A 13,635-nucleotide genomic window follows, 5' to 3' on the forward strand; every position below is an offset into this window, starting at 1 on the left:
CAGGCCTTTTTACAAAAATATTACTTCATTGAATAATGGTATCAAGCATTTTGTTAAGTTTTGTCTGCCATGTTCAACCATAACTACTTCAACTCTTGATTGTTTTATTTACAGGTTTTCCACTTCATCCACATCTGGGGAATCACAAAGTTTAAAAGCTGGATTGCCGAAAATGGAGATTCAGGAAATCTGAAGCGCTGAATCTGATATTTTTATTCCTTTTTACAGAACAACAATATTAATAGTTCGGACAGATCATGTGGGCCAATGAAAGATTTTGTTAATGGAAGTCATCGGGCGAAACGTTGTGAACTCTGTACCTTGTAATAAAACAATACCTTTTGTGTCCATGTGGAAGTAGGTGAGTACAGGAAATGTTTAATTATAGAAAAGCACTCTGGTGAGCTGCATTTATATTCACACACAAAACCAGCACACAGAACATAGTTATATTTTATTTTGTATTGTTTCGTTTCGTTTTGAGAGTGACAGATTTCCAATCTACTTTTTTTTCCATCCTCTCACATCTCTAAAGACCCAACACGACCTAATCACTCATTACTTTGATTTACTCAAAAGAAACGCTCAATCAGCAATTCTTTTGATAACAGTCTCGAGCTTTGTCATCAATTCAATCCTTTTTTTTTTCAGTGCTTTCTGAGGAGTTACAGGACCAAAAAAAACCCGCTTTTTAACTGCTTAGTTTATTGACTTAACCCTTTTGTGTTTTAAATCTGCATTACACCCCCAAAGATGTCTCTAAGAAAATCCTTGCAATGCAACCTAGTATAAGAGAGGTCTACAAAATCAACCAAAAACATCTGTTGAGAGAGTTTGACAAGTGAGATCATTTTGAATGTAGATGTGGTTCCCTTGAGGATACATTTATCCCACCAGGTCTGTATCACTCCACCCCACCCCTTCTGCTGGGGGCAGTGGGGTGAACTCCACCTCCTTCGTAGGAGCTGCAGAATGGACCGGATTGAAAGGTTTCCAGGGCTTGGATGGGCAGTGGAAGGGGCTGTCATTCACAGCTTCTGTGGCCACATCAGGGGAGGCGGACATCTTGGGGGCTGTGGTGTCCTCCTCAGAGGATTCTTCTTTGGCTGAATCTTTGGTGGATGGTGCTGAGGGTGGAGCTGGAGGTGAGGGGATATCGCTAAACAGGATGTTTCTGAGTGGAGACCAGCCAGGAGGACGGCGCCTGGTGAACATCTGAAGAACAGAATACCGGAAGACACTTTACAGTTAAAGTCAACATTTGGAAAGGTCAGAAAGCGTAGCCAATCTCTTAATATTGGCAGCAAAATGGAGAAAAAGAATTGTGCTTACAACCCATTTTACATTGTGACGCTATCTTTATCTATTATCATCGTCATACTTCTTGATACTTTACTCCATCTCATATTATTACTCAGCATGTTGTCTTTTGTTTGGTGCATAAACAGACTTCAATGTCAAACATTTCACTTTGAACATAACAATCCAGCATTTTAGCAGATTATAGTCATTCACATTGCCTCTTATCTAACAGAGTATTGCACTCCAAACAACGAATATCCCACAGGAAGAACTATAATCAACAATGTTTTTTCTCCATTTATACGGGTTTCAGTGGCATTAAAGTAAGAAAATTACTAACTCACAAAAGTTAACAACTAGCTGTTGAAGACCCCGTCACATAAAATAGTTAATGTACATTTAAATATATAGATATTTAAAATGGAATTCCTTTGCTTATATGCTTTTTAGAAGTGAGAGCTGACAAGTCAAACTTAATTAATACAGCTCATTTTAAAACATAAGAGTAAGAGATAAAGTGTGTCTCACCGTGGGCAGTGCCCCTGCTTCACACTCTATGTGGGGCTGTGGTACCTCTAATCTCCATTGTGCTACATCCACTGTAGAGTTACAGTTAGCGTACTCCTGCACACATGAAACTCACACAGAGAGAGACACATCAGGTCAAAAATAAGCCTGGGTCACATTGTGTCAGCTGAAATATGTGTTTTGTGTTTACCGCATTCTGATCATCGGGGACACACAGATCGTTGAGGTCTTTGTGTTCGGCCTTGGCGCAGGTAGTCTTCTTCATATCAAACCTCAGCTTGAACCTGAAACCTGCCACCACCTACAGGGATACGTTCAGACAGTATGTATGAAAGAAACAGCGGACTTTTCCCCCACTTCCTCTCTCTTCTTATCGCCCAGTCTCTACCTGTCTGGTGGCGTAGCCGACACTGTGCAGGGTGAACAAGTGAGTAGAGTCGGACATGGAGTTATACTTGGAGATGGAGACGGAGAGAGGAAACTTAAGGTCCTCTGAGTTCTCATCAACCTCCATAGGGCAGCCCAAACAGGGGGCTTTCTCTGGGATGATGACATCGTCTGGAGAGGAGAAAGATTGTGGAAAAGTAGAAAAAGAAAGAATGAGGAGACAGTAGATGGTTAAGGACATTCACCCTGTGGTCACCTCATCAATGTTATTTAGATTATTTTCTCTAGTGCAGTGCCCATCTCGAATGGGACGATTGCTTGGACCCTGGAAGTGCTACTTGCAGCGGTGTGAAGAAACTTTCAGTGAAGATGAATGCGGTTGTAATGTCACTCAGACATCATGTGTTCACATGTCCACCAGATGTGGCTGCAATAGCAGCATTTGAGCTAACTTTGAGGCCCAGCTATAGCAAAACTGTATGCAACATCAAAAATCTAAGAAAAGTTACTTTTTCCAGCTAGATGTTCTGTTGACGTTCTGAACCAAATTTGGTGACATTTTGCTAAAATTTGAAGGAGAAGCAGCGGAAAAACAAATTTGGACACATTTCATATTGGCAGAAAATTGATTGAGCGCCAAATGGGCGTGCCTTGTATGGATAGATTTGTCTGGACCTACAGAATGCAGGAAAAGGAATTTTTGTTTCCGAGACTTATGGTTTAATGAATATGTGATAATACTGTATGTTGTCTTGTGAAATAATATTAGGACTTTGGATAATGTTTCATACGGAGGTAGTTTAGGGGAAGACTATCTTCATTATTTAAGTGCTGTTTACTTAAAACCTCGGGTTTTACACCACACAACTTTTATTTCTTGAATGCCAGATTCCACTAAAAGTACACAAATTATTTTTCCAAAGCTGCAACATATTTTGGAAGCTGAACAGAAAAAACATCTATTTTGTTGTCGGCTGAGAGTGGGCTGGTTAGGTAAACAGATTAAAGTCTACACCGTCACTGCCTTTTATGGTGTGATAAGTTAATATTGCGCTCTCGCCACATAGTGTTGATATATTTCACAACCTGCCCCCCTCTGTATGCTCTGCGCCAACAAGTGTACATTTTTCTCAATGACTCACTGTTTTCTTAATGAGAAATGTGCTTCTCTTGGTTGACTTCATAAGTATATACCAGAGATTCCTGCTGTAGATACATCATCATACTATGATTGGAAGATCTGCAAAAGCTGTGGATTTGACTGGTTTTTCATTATATGGGGTGAGACTTGAAGGGCCAACTCCCCCAGTGAAGGCATCACATGACAAGAGAATTAATAAGTATTAATAAGTCTTGTGCTTGTATAGCGCTTTTCTAGTCTTCCGAGCGCTTTAACACTACATGTCATCATTCACCCCCATTCATACACCATGCAAGGTGCCACCGGCCCATCAGAAGTAACTGACATTTACACAACAATCACACACTGTGGGCACAGCTGGGAGCAATTTTGGGTTAAGGATACAGAGTTGAACCGCCGATCCTTTGATTGAAGGACGACCCTGCTCTACCACTGAGCCACGGTCGCGCAGACATCTTAAATTAGGTCCCAAATTAAAAAAGTTACCTAAAATAATCTCGTTTATTGAAAGACTCTTCATTTTAAATTCTGTTCAAGTTTCTAGCAAAGAAGAATCACTTGTCTCTTTAGTGTCCCAGACTATTTCACACTACAGGAAACATGAGACGAGTGAAGCAAAAGGCTTCAACTTGTATTCAGACTTTCTGGACTTCTTGTAATAAGTATGGGAATAGTTTGAGGCTTTGGTTTATATGCTATCACGCTTTCTTGCTGAGACTTAAATGAGAAGATTCTCTCAGGTTTTTTAACAGCAAATATGAAGCTACAGTTGGAAGCCAGTTCATTTTGCTGAGCATAAAGACTGGAAAAAGAGTAAACAGCTGGACTGGCTCTGCCCCACGGCAACAAAGGCTCACAAATTAACATTTTATATCTCTTTTGTTTAATATGTTATAAGAAAGCCTAAGTTTAAAACTTGAGTTTTTTGTACGGATTCAACAAGATTTAACTTAATTAGTGAGATTTAGAGATGTTGGTTTGCAGCTTCTGTTAGCTTTTGACAGAGCCAGGCTAGCAGTTTCCCAGTTTGACAGTCTTTATGCTAAGCTAAACTAGTTGTCTCCTGACTGTAGAGTCAGCAGATAATTAGCTTAGCATAAACTTCATATTTCATATTCATATTTAATCTACAGACACGAGACATGAGACATATCAATCTTCTCACCGAACTCTGTGCAAGAAAGCAAATTAGAATCTATTTCGAAAAAATGTTTCTCTGAACTTGAAGCTAATTCTGCTGGTTATAGGCTACTTGTGACATAACTGCTCAAAGTAATATTTAGATGCTGGGTTTGTTTTCACTCACCGAGCAGACAATACACCTGCTTAGTGTCTGCTTCAGTCTCTGTCATGTAGACTGTGGCATTGCATGAAATCGGCTTCTGGAAGGATAGCAACATAGATTATGTTAGGGTTATGATCTGTGTTATTAATTACTTTATAATCCAAACCTTTACTTTGCATTTTGTTCCCAACTTTAAGCAGCACAAGCTTCTCTTTGAGTGAAGGAAATCTGCAGCTTTGTTTAAGAATTTACATTAGAGATTATTGCCAATGTATTCTCCACAGACATCGATGGAGGACTGTTTTGAAAGATTGTGTCACTGCTAAGAACAAGCTGAATATCTGCAGGAGTATTTCATCTTATCATTATTCGGTTACCTTGCGTTCATAAGACAGATAGTCGCATTCTGTCCAGGGTTTGTTGCTCCCAGCTGGACAGTCACTCCTCCTGCTGGTGAACTGCAGCGAGTACACCGAGTCTGAGCCGTTCTCTGACTGTAGACACACACACACACACACACACACACACACACACACACACACACACACACACACACACACACACACACAATCAAACACATACAAACACACAGTGTGTACCAGAGGTTAAAGTGTCTAAACATGTTTTCCTAGAATTGATTGGTATTCCTCCCACAGCTTTATTTCCCCTTGATTCATCACCGTTCAGTTCCAGCTCAGACATGTGACGTGTGGATGTTTTTACAAAGACAACGATCATCAACTCTAGCCACATCAGAATATTAAACACAACACTGAAAGAAGTTTTACATTCAATAAACGAATGTTTATTTACTTACAGAACTACGAATTTTAAATATTGGCAAATTACATCAATTTTTTTGTAATTTAATTAATTAATTTCGGATGAATTACGTCTTAATTTTCAAGATATCAGTTTGCAGTATTAAGGGGTCTTGGCTGTACTCAGGTCAGGTGAATAAGCAGAACTTTTTGTACACTGTACCTTACTAGCTGATAGTATACGAAAGAGGGCCAGCTTGTGTCCGGTGCTCAACCTCTCGTTGAACTTGTTCACAGCGCTGTTGACGGCATTCTCCACCGACGGGTCGTCACAGAAGATCAGGACGCCGGGCTGAACATCCAATGCCTCCCAGGAAAGAAGAAACAGAGGACAATGCATTTCTGATGCACAAAATGAGCTATGATTTTTTCCGAAGGCTATTTACTCCACTACATGTATCCTCACAGCTAAAGTTACTTTACAATTGCATGAGGTAAACTTAACTACAACATTACAATGTTTCTTACATGTCAAAGCTTTAACAATATATATGTCCAATAACAAATATTTAATGTATGGGCAGTTCTGCTGGATAATGACTACTTTTACTTTTAATACTTTGAGTATATTGTGCTGACAATCATTTCCTACTTTTACTGAAATAAGACTTTAGATGAAGAGTGGAGTATTTCCGTGCTGTAGTATTTCTACTTTTACTGGAGTAAAAGACCTGAGCGCTTCTTTTCAACACTGAGCAAGTGGACATTTCTGAAATAAAGGACAAAGCAAGCGTGACACATAGTGATCCAAATATGTAGACAAATGTCAGATAAATACATTTTTGTAATCCAATGGGGGAAATATGTAAAATGTATACAAGTACTGTCCTTCAGTACAATTTTGAGAAACTTGAAATTGACTTCATTTGATGCTACTTTGTACATTGATACATTTTGCTGTTAGTACCGTTCTTTTGCTTAAGTAAAGTTCTGAATGGAGGACTTTTACTTGAAATGTATTATTTTTAGTGTGGCATATTCCTGTAAATGACCTGAAATCTTCCACCACTGCTGTAACACGTTCTCCTTACCTGCCCAAAGACTGAGCTGTGGAGGCACAGCAGGCCCAACACACACAGCCCCACTCTGCTCCTCATCGTCTGATCCTGATGGATGTTTGGCTCTGCTCTGCTACAAGGGAAAGAAATGGCAGATGTCACGCCAGTTGATGCACACTTTCAGCCACAGTTTATCATCGTTGGTGATACAGTACTCACAGTTTCTGACGGGGGAAGCCTGCTGTAGATCCTGCTGGACTTAAAGAGGAAAGACTAGACTCCTCTCCACACAGAGAGTGAAGTTCTCCTGAAACTGTGGGTGGGAATCCTGAGAAAGATGATGACACACTGATAGACACATACACAGGGGGACTGGAGGGCACAGAGGACACACACACACAAACACACACACACACACACACACATTAATGATCAAAACGCACAGTCGGTAAAAGGGGAGTAAATGTTTGCTCTTTTGTTTGCCCTCCTACCTGTCAAGTCAATACAACAGTATCAGAGAGAGAGAGACGAGAGCATGTAAAGAGATGTACTAACTTCCTTCATTAGTGAGTTTAAAAGAGCAAACACTCTCCTAACTCAACTCACATACTCACAAATGAAACCACACAAAGTATAGTGTAAGGTAGCAGACAAATCGCTAACTCTAGGGTTTAGGGGCCACTGTGTGTGTGTGTGTGTGTGTGTGTGTGTGTGTGTGTGTGTGTGTGTGTGTTTGCTGTGTGCTTTGTGTGTTTTAACTGGTACTTTGTCCCTGTCGACCTTTAGCCTATATCACTCTGATTTCCCCACTGCTCCTCTGTGAAGTGAGGTGAAATGTGCTCAGATGTTACACTCACATATAGATGTATCATGCAGACACTGTGTTAGCTTTGTCTGTGTGCAGTTACTGTACACACACCAAGTTCATCAAGTACAACGAGTTCAGCCCACCTGTCAACTGATGACAACATGCTAAAATATTCCATGTGTCCCTGGCTGATCATTGGCTCTGTTACGCTTTAGCTTCATCAAACAGCTCTTGTAGTGATAGATGAGACAAAGCAAGCCTTCAATTTTGAGATAAGAAGAAGGAATGTGTTCGTGTAAAAATCTAGACAAGAGCAGACGTCATAACTCTGCCCTCTTGTGGTCACACATGCACCAAGACATACTGAGCTATTGGGCACCGCAGTAACAAGTACAAACCCTGTGAGCCAGTGGTTCCCAACATGGGCATCAAGACCTCCTCAAGAGGTGGCAAGTCTGAATCTGGGGATCCCACAAGATGCAACCAATTAGTCTGTGCAGCTCTTGGCTCTGGTGAGGAGGTTTTTAATGTTAATCAAGTTAGTTGTCTCTAACTTGACCCTAAGCAGAGCATGAGATGGACTTTTTTTCATCACTTTTATTTTCAACCAGTGATCACTCATCAAACGCATACAGTTGAAGTTATGTCTGAAGTCGTCTCTGATGCAGCGACAGGCTGAGAGGCTCCACAGTTTGTCTGTTTAGCTGACATGAAGTTACCATCAGAGGTGGTCTCCCGGCCTGCCTTCTGTGACGATTCACTTCCTCTGCACGGCTCGTTTAGGTGTCAAGGTGTTCAACGGTTTCACATCTACGAGCCAAACCACAGCTGCAGCACTCACACTGCACTCATCATCTAGCATTCGTCTACTCTGTTATGTTCTTTTCTTTATTGAATATGATGCAAAGGGGTCAGACAGGTGGATGGTTTCTTTTCTTCCTGACTGCTGGTATTCCAGGTAAGTTTGATAACATTCAAATCTCATTTCACCATCAGATAACAGACTAAACTCTCTCAGCAGACTGTTCTCTGTCTCTTCTCCTTAACTCAGTTCAGTATTTAGGAGACTGTTAGATGACTAGTGAAAGGTTTCCGCACTTTTACCATCCAAAGTCTTTGTCACAAAAATGAAACAGCAAAATTAAAATACAGGTAAACTTACATGAGGCCATGCAGCACCAACTAACATTTAATCAAGTCTGTAATAATGTGCATGCATGCAAGGAGGTGAATAATGGTGGGAGTGAACCCGTGATTGGGACATTTCTAATGTTTATTTATTACTTTATTGAGTTTGGTCTTTATAATGCGGTTTCACCTTCTCTTTAAGGAGTTGTTTTTTCTTGAGCATGTATGGTATGAGTCCTCTCTGCTCTGTGTCATGAATGAGGCTGTTCTGGTTTCCGCTCCCTCACAGTGGTCGTTGCTTTAGTGGTCTTTGTTGGTCTAAGCCAGGGGTCTCAAACTCAAGGCCCGCCACGTCATTTTATAAAAATAAATAATTAAAAATTTACTTGATAATAAAAATATCCCCATAGTCGAAATTATGAGATATAAAGTCGAAGTTATGAGATAGAAAGTCATAATTATGAGATAGAAAGTCAGAATTATGAGATAGAAAGTCAGAATTATGAGATAGAAAGTCAGACACAGTCATAAGCAGCTCTTCATAGGCTACCCTGTATTTGACATGTGTATTGTGAGTACATTGAAGACTACTTTAAACGTGGCTTTACAACACATGAAATACTTCATGTGGGATTGTGCAAACGCACCGTTGAAAGGATTTTAAGCATTGAACAAAGTTATTGAAATAACTTGTTTGATATTTGTCTTTGCTATTTTCTTTAATAGTTTGATCTTTGATAGAGTAATGTGGGTTTCTTAACCCTGAATTAAAAGGATTTAAGTTATAATAACAGAAATGTGCTTAAATATATTTTTACATTTATATAACTGCATGTACAATATTTTAACACTTGAATAAACAATAATCAAATGCAGAGACAGTTATTTACCAATATGTTAGGAGTAGTTACATTTACACAGTCTTACATTTACAACCGGCCCTTTGAGGGAAACATGATGCTGATGTGGCCCAGAGTGAAAATGAGTTTGACACCCCTGGTCTAAGCAGATGATCACAGTCCTTGTTTAATTTTTAGTACAGCATTGTCACCACTATATCCGCTTATTCATGTCCAAATATCTTAAAATTGAGTTTGTGCAAGAAAGAAATGATGTGCCGTTATCAAATTACTGGAATTGAGATACCTTAGTGTAAAACTGGTACTCTAGACGGAGGTCTACACAGAATTATTTTTACTATATAATTACGTATCCAAAAAGTAAATGCTCTTGTTACAAAGTGGACAAAACTGTCAACACCGATGTTAGATGTGATTTTTGCTTTGTCTTTACACTTTTTGCAACATTTTCTGTTTGCAAGATTCTGTTAAAGCTGGCTGGATTATCAAGTGGACAAACACCCTGTCACCCCAATGCTGCAGGGCCAACACCCAAAAGCACCAGGTCCACTGGGTGTAAACTAGTTGCACATAATTTGAGTTGAGAGTCTCTTCCTCCACCAGGTGTCCACCTCCTGAGACACAGCTCCGTCCAGCCAGCCTCTGAGTCTGAGCTGCCCTCTGAGGCCCAGATATACCAGCCGGTGTTGCAGCCCTCTGAGGCCGTTCCTCCGATAGGTACACATTTATCATAAACATATAGAACAAAACTACCAGTTTCCACTGCCCATCTACTGTAAAAAGGATTTGCAAAGATGTTAAAAGAATGCCATTAGTAATGTGTGTGTGTGTGTGTGTGTGTGTGTGTGTGTGTATGTGTATACAGGGACCTATGTGGTGACAAACCTTGTTGGAAAACCTTGTATCAAAGCCACCATGGGAGCAGAGTACATTATCAATGAAAATAAGGTTAGTGCTGTGACTGGCTCAGCACTGTGTGTGTGTGTGTGTGTGTGTGTGTGTGTGTGTGTGTGTGTGTGTGTGTCAGGGTTGTTAAGTTGTGAATAGTGTGCTGCGTGTTTGCCTCAGTGTGTATGTAGTTCAGCACGTTTGCGTCATGTCTTTGTAAGTGTAATCTACAATGACCATCAGATCCTTTAAATAGATACACATACTGTATGTGTGTGCTTTGGATGAGGTTAACACATATCTACATGTAAGTTCATACTCTTAGTGATGAGTGTTCGTACAGTCACATTTTGGCAAAAGTTAATTAAACAATATGGTGAGAAGACACTGTCTGGTGACATGAAGTAATATTTCTCTGCTGTGTGCATTCAGAAGACTTGGTATTTCAACCTGGACCCCTCCAGGGTCAGGACCAGTGGATACTGCGGTAAAGGAGCCGCTGCTCTCTCTCTCACGCTGCCAGACGATGCTGCCAGTCTGCAGTTCACCTTCAGAAAGGTACAACACATTTAACGACAAACTTCACATTAATCCTCTCTGTGCATGTTCTCCCCATATCAGCATGAACTTTCTCCCACAGTCCAATGATTTGTGCGGAATATACTGTAACTAAATACTAAGTACTTAAGTACAAAGTCAAAGTAATTGTACTTTGCTTGAGTGTTAACAAGGATTTATGCAACTTTATACTTCTACTCCACGACATCTCAGAGGCAGATGTTGTACTTTTTGCTCCACTACATTTACAGATTAGATTTTTTTCTGATAAACTGAAGGCTGAAGTTCCTTTATGGATTGAAAAATGTTTTCCTACTTCATAAAATAAATGAACTATTTAAAAATCCTCCTGGATCAGCTGGAAAATGCATTGTCACAAAGCTGAAAACAGAAAAAGTTGACTTTCACTTGATAGCGACGCTACAAACACATGATCATCTTACAGAGAGTATGCATTGTCGTAGATTAAATTACCCAAATTAGTAAAATTAGCACAACCTTAAACAACTACAGCCAAATGCAACATACACATCAATTCACCGTTATATTACACATAATAATCTACAGTAATGATAAAACACTGGCAAGGACTCCTTTTTCTGCATTTTTCTACTTTTGATACTATAAGTAAATATTGCTGATAATACTTACTTATATTTACTGAAGTAAGTGTTTGAATGCCGGACTTTTACTTGTACCGGATTATTTTCATGACGTGGTTTTAAATCTTTTACTCAAGTAAATGATCTGAATACTTTTTCCATCACTGTGTTCATGTTAGGTTAACTGGTAACTGTATATAGAGGCGTCATTGTGACTCTGAGTGGTGGTCTAACGATACCGTATGTGTTAGTAGAACCTGTTCAGGGTGTCCAGAGACATTTAACGATATACTGCATATAATCCTGTAATGCAAAATTATTCTAATAAACACCATCTGTGTTTTTTTTACTAACACGTATTCTAATGTTGAGGGTACAAAAGTGAAACCACTCAAATTGTTCAGGATTAATACTGCAGCTCTGTCACAAGATGAACGTAATAATCAAACCTATGACCAGTAGGATTTGAAAATGTGTCATCAAAAGTACAACAAACAAAAACATCATCAACTGTTCAATCATCTCATGGTGGGAGATTCAGCAATGTCAAGATGTCACAGGAACACAATCCATTTGCACAGAGCATCAACGTGTCTTCCAGTTTCACAACCAGATCAAGAAGTTCACAACAAAACAAATGTTTGTTTGGCAAATATCTGTAAAAAAAATCATGAATTTCAGAAGGAATCACTTGTATTTCTGTCTCCAGGAAAATGATATTTTCTACGTCGACAAGCTGACTGCTCATGTGTCTCCTTTGCCTGTCTGCCAAGGATGTGCCAGTAAGTCCACATAGCGAGAGAAATAAGAAGACAGATATACCATTGAGCTGGTATTTCTGATTTTGGATACAACAACCTGCTAACACAAAGAGTGTAACTGTCCCTGTCTTACATCCTCTTCCTCCCAGACAAGACGTACTCGGGTTCGTTGGCTCAGGAAAAGCTGTTCGCAGCAGGTAATGGACAGAGCTTCAAGTGCCAATCTGAGCAACTGCTTTGGACGTCGCCGGAGCTGAGGATCAAGCTGGTTCCTCTGCAGATGCAGGCCTTCACTCTGCCCAACGGACAGTATGGAATAGGTGACTGAGCAACTCATGTGGGTTCAGTGATGCAGGGGTGAATTAAGTCTGCTCCACAAATTTACCTTAGTGTACGTGGTTTTATACTGCTCTAGTAGATCTAGAATTATAACCACATTTAGAAGCTGCAGAAGCTCGAAGAATCAGTATTGTTTGGGGAAAAAACAACACTTGACTTATAATTTTCTTTATTGGACAGATACACCTTCAGCCCAGCATGACAGTCTGCTCTGTGCTTTCTCTCTGGTGTTAATACCAAGTAAAGCACATGGACAAACATTTTCAAATTGATATGGGCTTGTTTTCTGCCATTCATCAGGTCATGTTGTTATCTACAAAGCTCTATAAAAGCTATAAAACAATGATTGCTAACTATGATTTCTTTAAGGTTTTATTGTCTTTATTTCTCACAAACATCTGGGTCAGACGCAGGGAGTCGGGCTGGATACAATAAATAAAATCTGATGGGAAAGCCTGGTTGGTGACCCTTTTTATCGATATAGAAGATAAAGCTGTCTGGATATACTACAAGCTTCCCATCTTTGAGGATGACATTTTAGAGCAGCAGATGGTGTGATAACTTGTTGTCCTATTGGACTGTTTATTAAGACCAGTGAGAATCTGCTGCAGAAAAAGAAATGTCCTGAAACTAAAGCTAATGGTTTAGTGCTGCTGTGCACAATCTATAAATGATGGAAGACAATGTTTCAGCGTGAAGTCCTTTGTTTTTAAATCATTGGCCTCTTTCGGCTTCCTGCATTTTGCTCTCCTCCTGTTGTATGTTACAGAGGTGGAGTGTCGGCACGACTTTAACAAACGAGTCGTCCCCATCATCATCGGGGCCGTAGTGGTGGGTCTCATTCTGATCGCTGTGCTGACCTCCCTGTTCATCAAAGACCGCCGCAGACAAGGATACACCAGGCTCTGAGCTCAATGTGAAACTGGATGGAGATTTACTCAATCTGATAAATATTTTATAGTTACTGTCACAAAAAGTTCTTAAAATTGCTCTCCTTAACTCAAAAGTTACTTTTTGCTCCTGGGATTCTCCACATAATAAAAAAAGAGTTCTAATAATCTCACAATCTTCAATTCTGCTTTCAATGAAACTTTTTTGTTCACTGCTGTTTGTTGTGTGATACTCTGATTTGTTGCATATTCAACATCTATTTCATAAAAGGGAAGTGGGCAGAATATGTATTATATAGCCTTATTTAACTAACAACATAAATGAAACAGACTATTGTG

The 13,635-nt window shown here is 39.8% G+C and overlaps 2 protein-coding genes across 2 annotated transcripts; one reads left to right on the top strand and one right to left on the bottom strand.

Moving 5' to 3' along the window:
- Window positions 1-885: 885 nt before the first annotated feature.
- Window positions 886-6,561, bottom strand: kng1 (kininogen 1). Its single transcript, XM_076087922.1, has 8 exons — window positions 6,496-6,561; window positions 5,628-5,771; window positions 5,021-5,137; window positions 4,665-4,740; window positions 2,219-2,388; window positions 2,021-2,131; window positions 1,831-1,926; window positions 886-1,215 (listed from the first exon to the last, which is right to left on the bottom strand). Exons 1-8 carry the CDS (start codon window positions 6,559-6,561, stop codon window positions 886-888), a joined length of 1,110 nt encoding a protein of 369 aa, XP_075944037.1.
- Window positions 6,562-8,112: 1,551 nt separating this feature from the next.
- On the top strand, window positions 8,113-13,460 carry lamp3 (lysosomal associated membrane protein 3). The gene is made up of 7 exons (XM_076088681.1): window positions 8,113-8,228; window positions 9,862-9,975; window positions 10,124-10,206; window positions 10,579-10,704; window positions 12,016-12,088; window positions 12,217-12,387; window positions 13,176-13,460. The coding sequence occupies exons 1-7, from the start codon at window positions 8,147-8,149 to the stop codon at window positions 13,313-13,315; spliced, it is 789 nt and encodes a 262-aa protein (XP_075944796.1). The 5' UTR covers window positions 8,113-8,146; the 3' UTR covers window positions 13,316-13,460.
- Window positions 13,461-13,635: the final 175 nt, after the last annotated feature.

Source organism: Anarhichas minor, unplaced genomic scaffold (assembly GCF_050575085.1).
Source record: "Anarhichas minor isolate MPS153535 unplaced genomic scaffold, ASM5057508v1 ptg000010l, whole genome shotgun sequence".
NCBI classification, from domain to species: domain Eukaryota; kingdom Metazoa; phylum Chordata; class Actinopteri; order Perciformes; family Anarhichadidae; genus Anarhichas; species Anarhichas minor.

Excerpts from the sequence above, each read along its gene's own strand:
- kng1 (XM_076087922.1), bottom strand. The coding sequence starts at position 6,561 with ATGAGGAGCAGAGTGGGGCTGTGTGTGTTGGGCCTGCTGTGCCTCCAC. Across the intron at positions 5,772-6,495 it reads ACAGCTCAGTCTTTGGGCAG|GCATTGGATGTTCAGCCCGG; the intron begins GTAAGGAGAACG and ends CTTTCCTGGGAG. Across the intron at positions 4,741-5,020 it reads ATCTGTCTTATGAACGCAAG|AAGCCGATTTCATGCAATGC; the intron begins GTAACCGAATAA and ends CTATCCTTCCAG.
- lamp3 (XM_076088681.1), top strand. The coding sequence starts at position 8,147 with ATGTTCTTTTCTTTATTGAATATGATGCAAAGGGGTCAGACAGGTGGA. Across the intron at positions 9,976-10,123 it reads TGAGGCCGTTCCTCCGATAG|GGACCTATGTGGTGACAAAC; the intron begins GTACACATTTAT and ends ATGTGTATACAG. Across the intron at positions 12,388-13,175 it reads CAACGGACAGTATGGAATAG|AGGTGGAGTGTCGGCACGAC; the intron begins GTGACTGAGCAA and ends TGTATGTTACAG.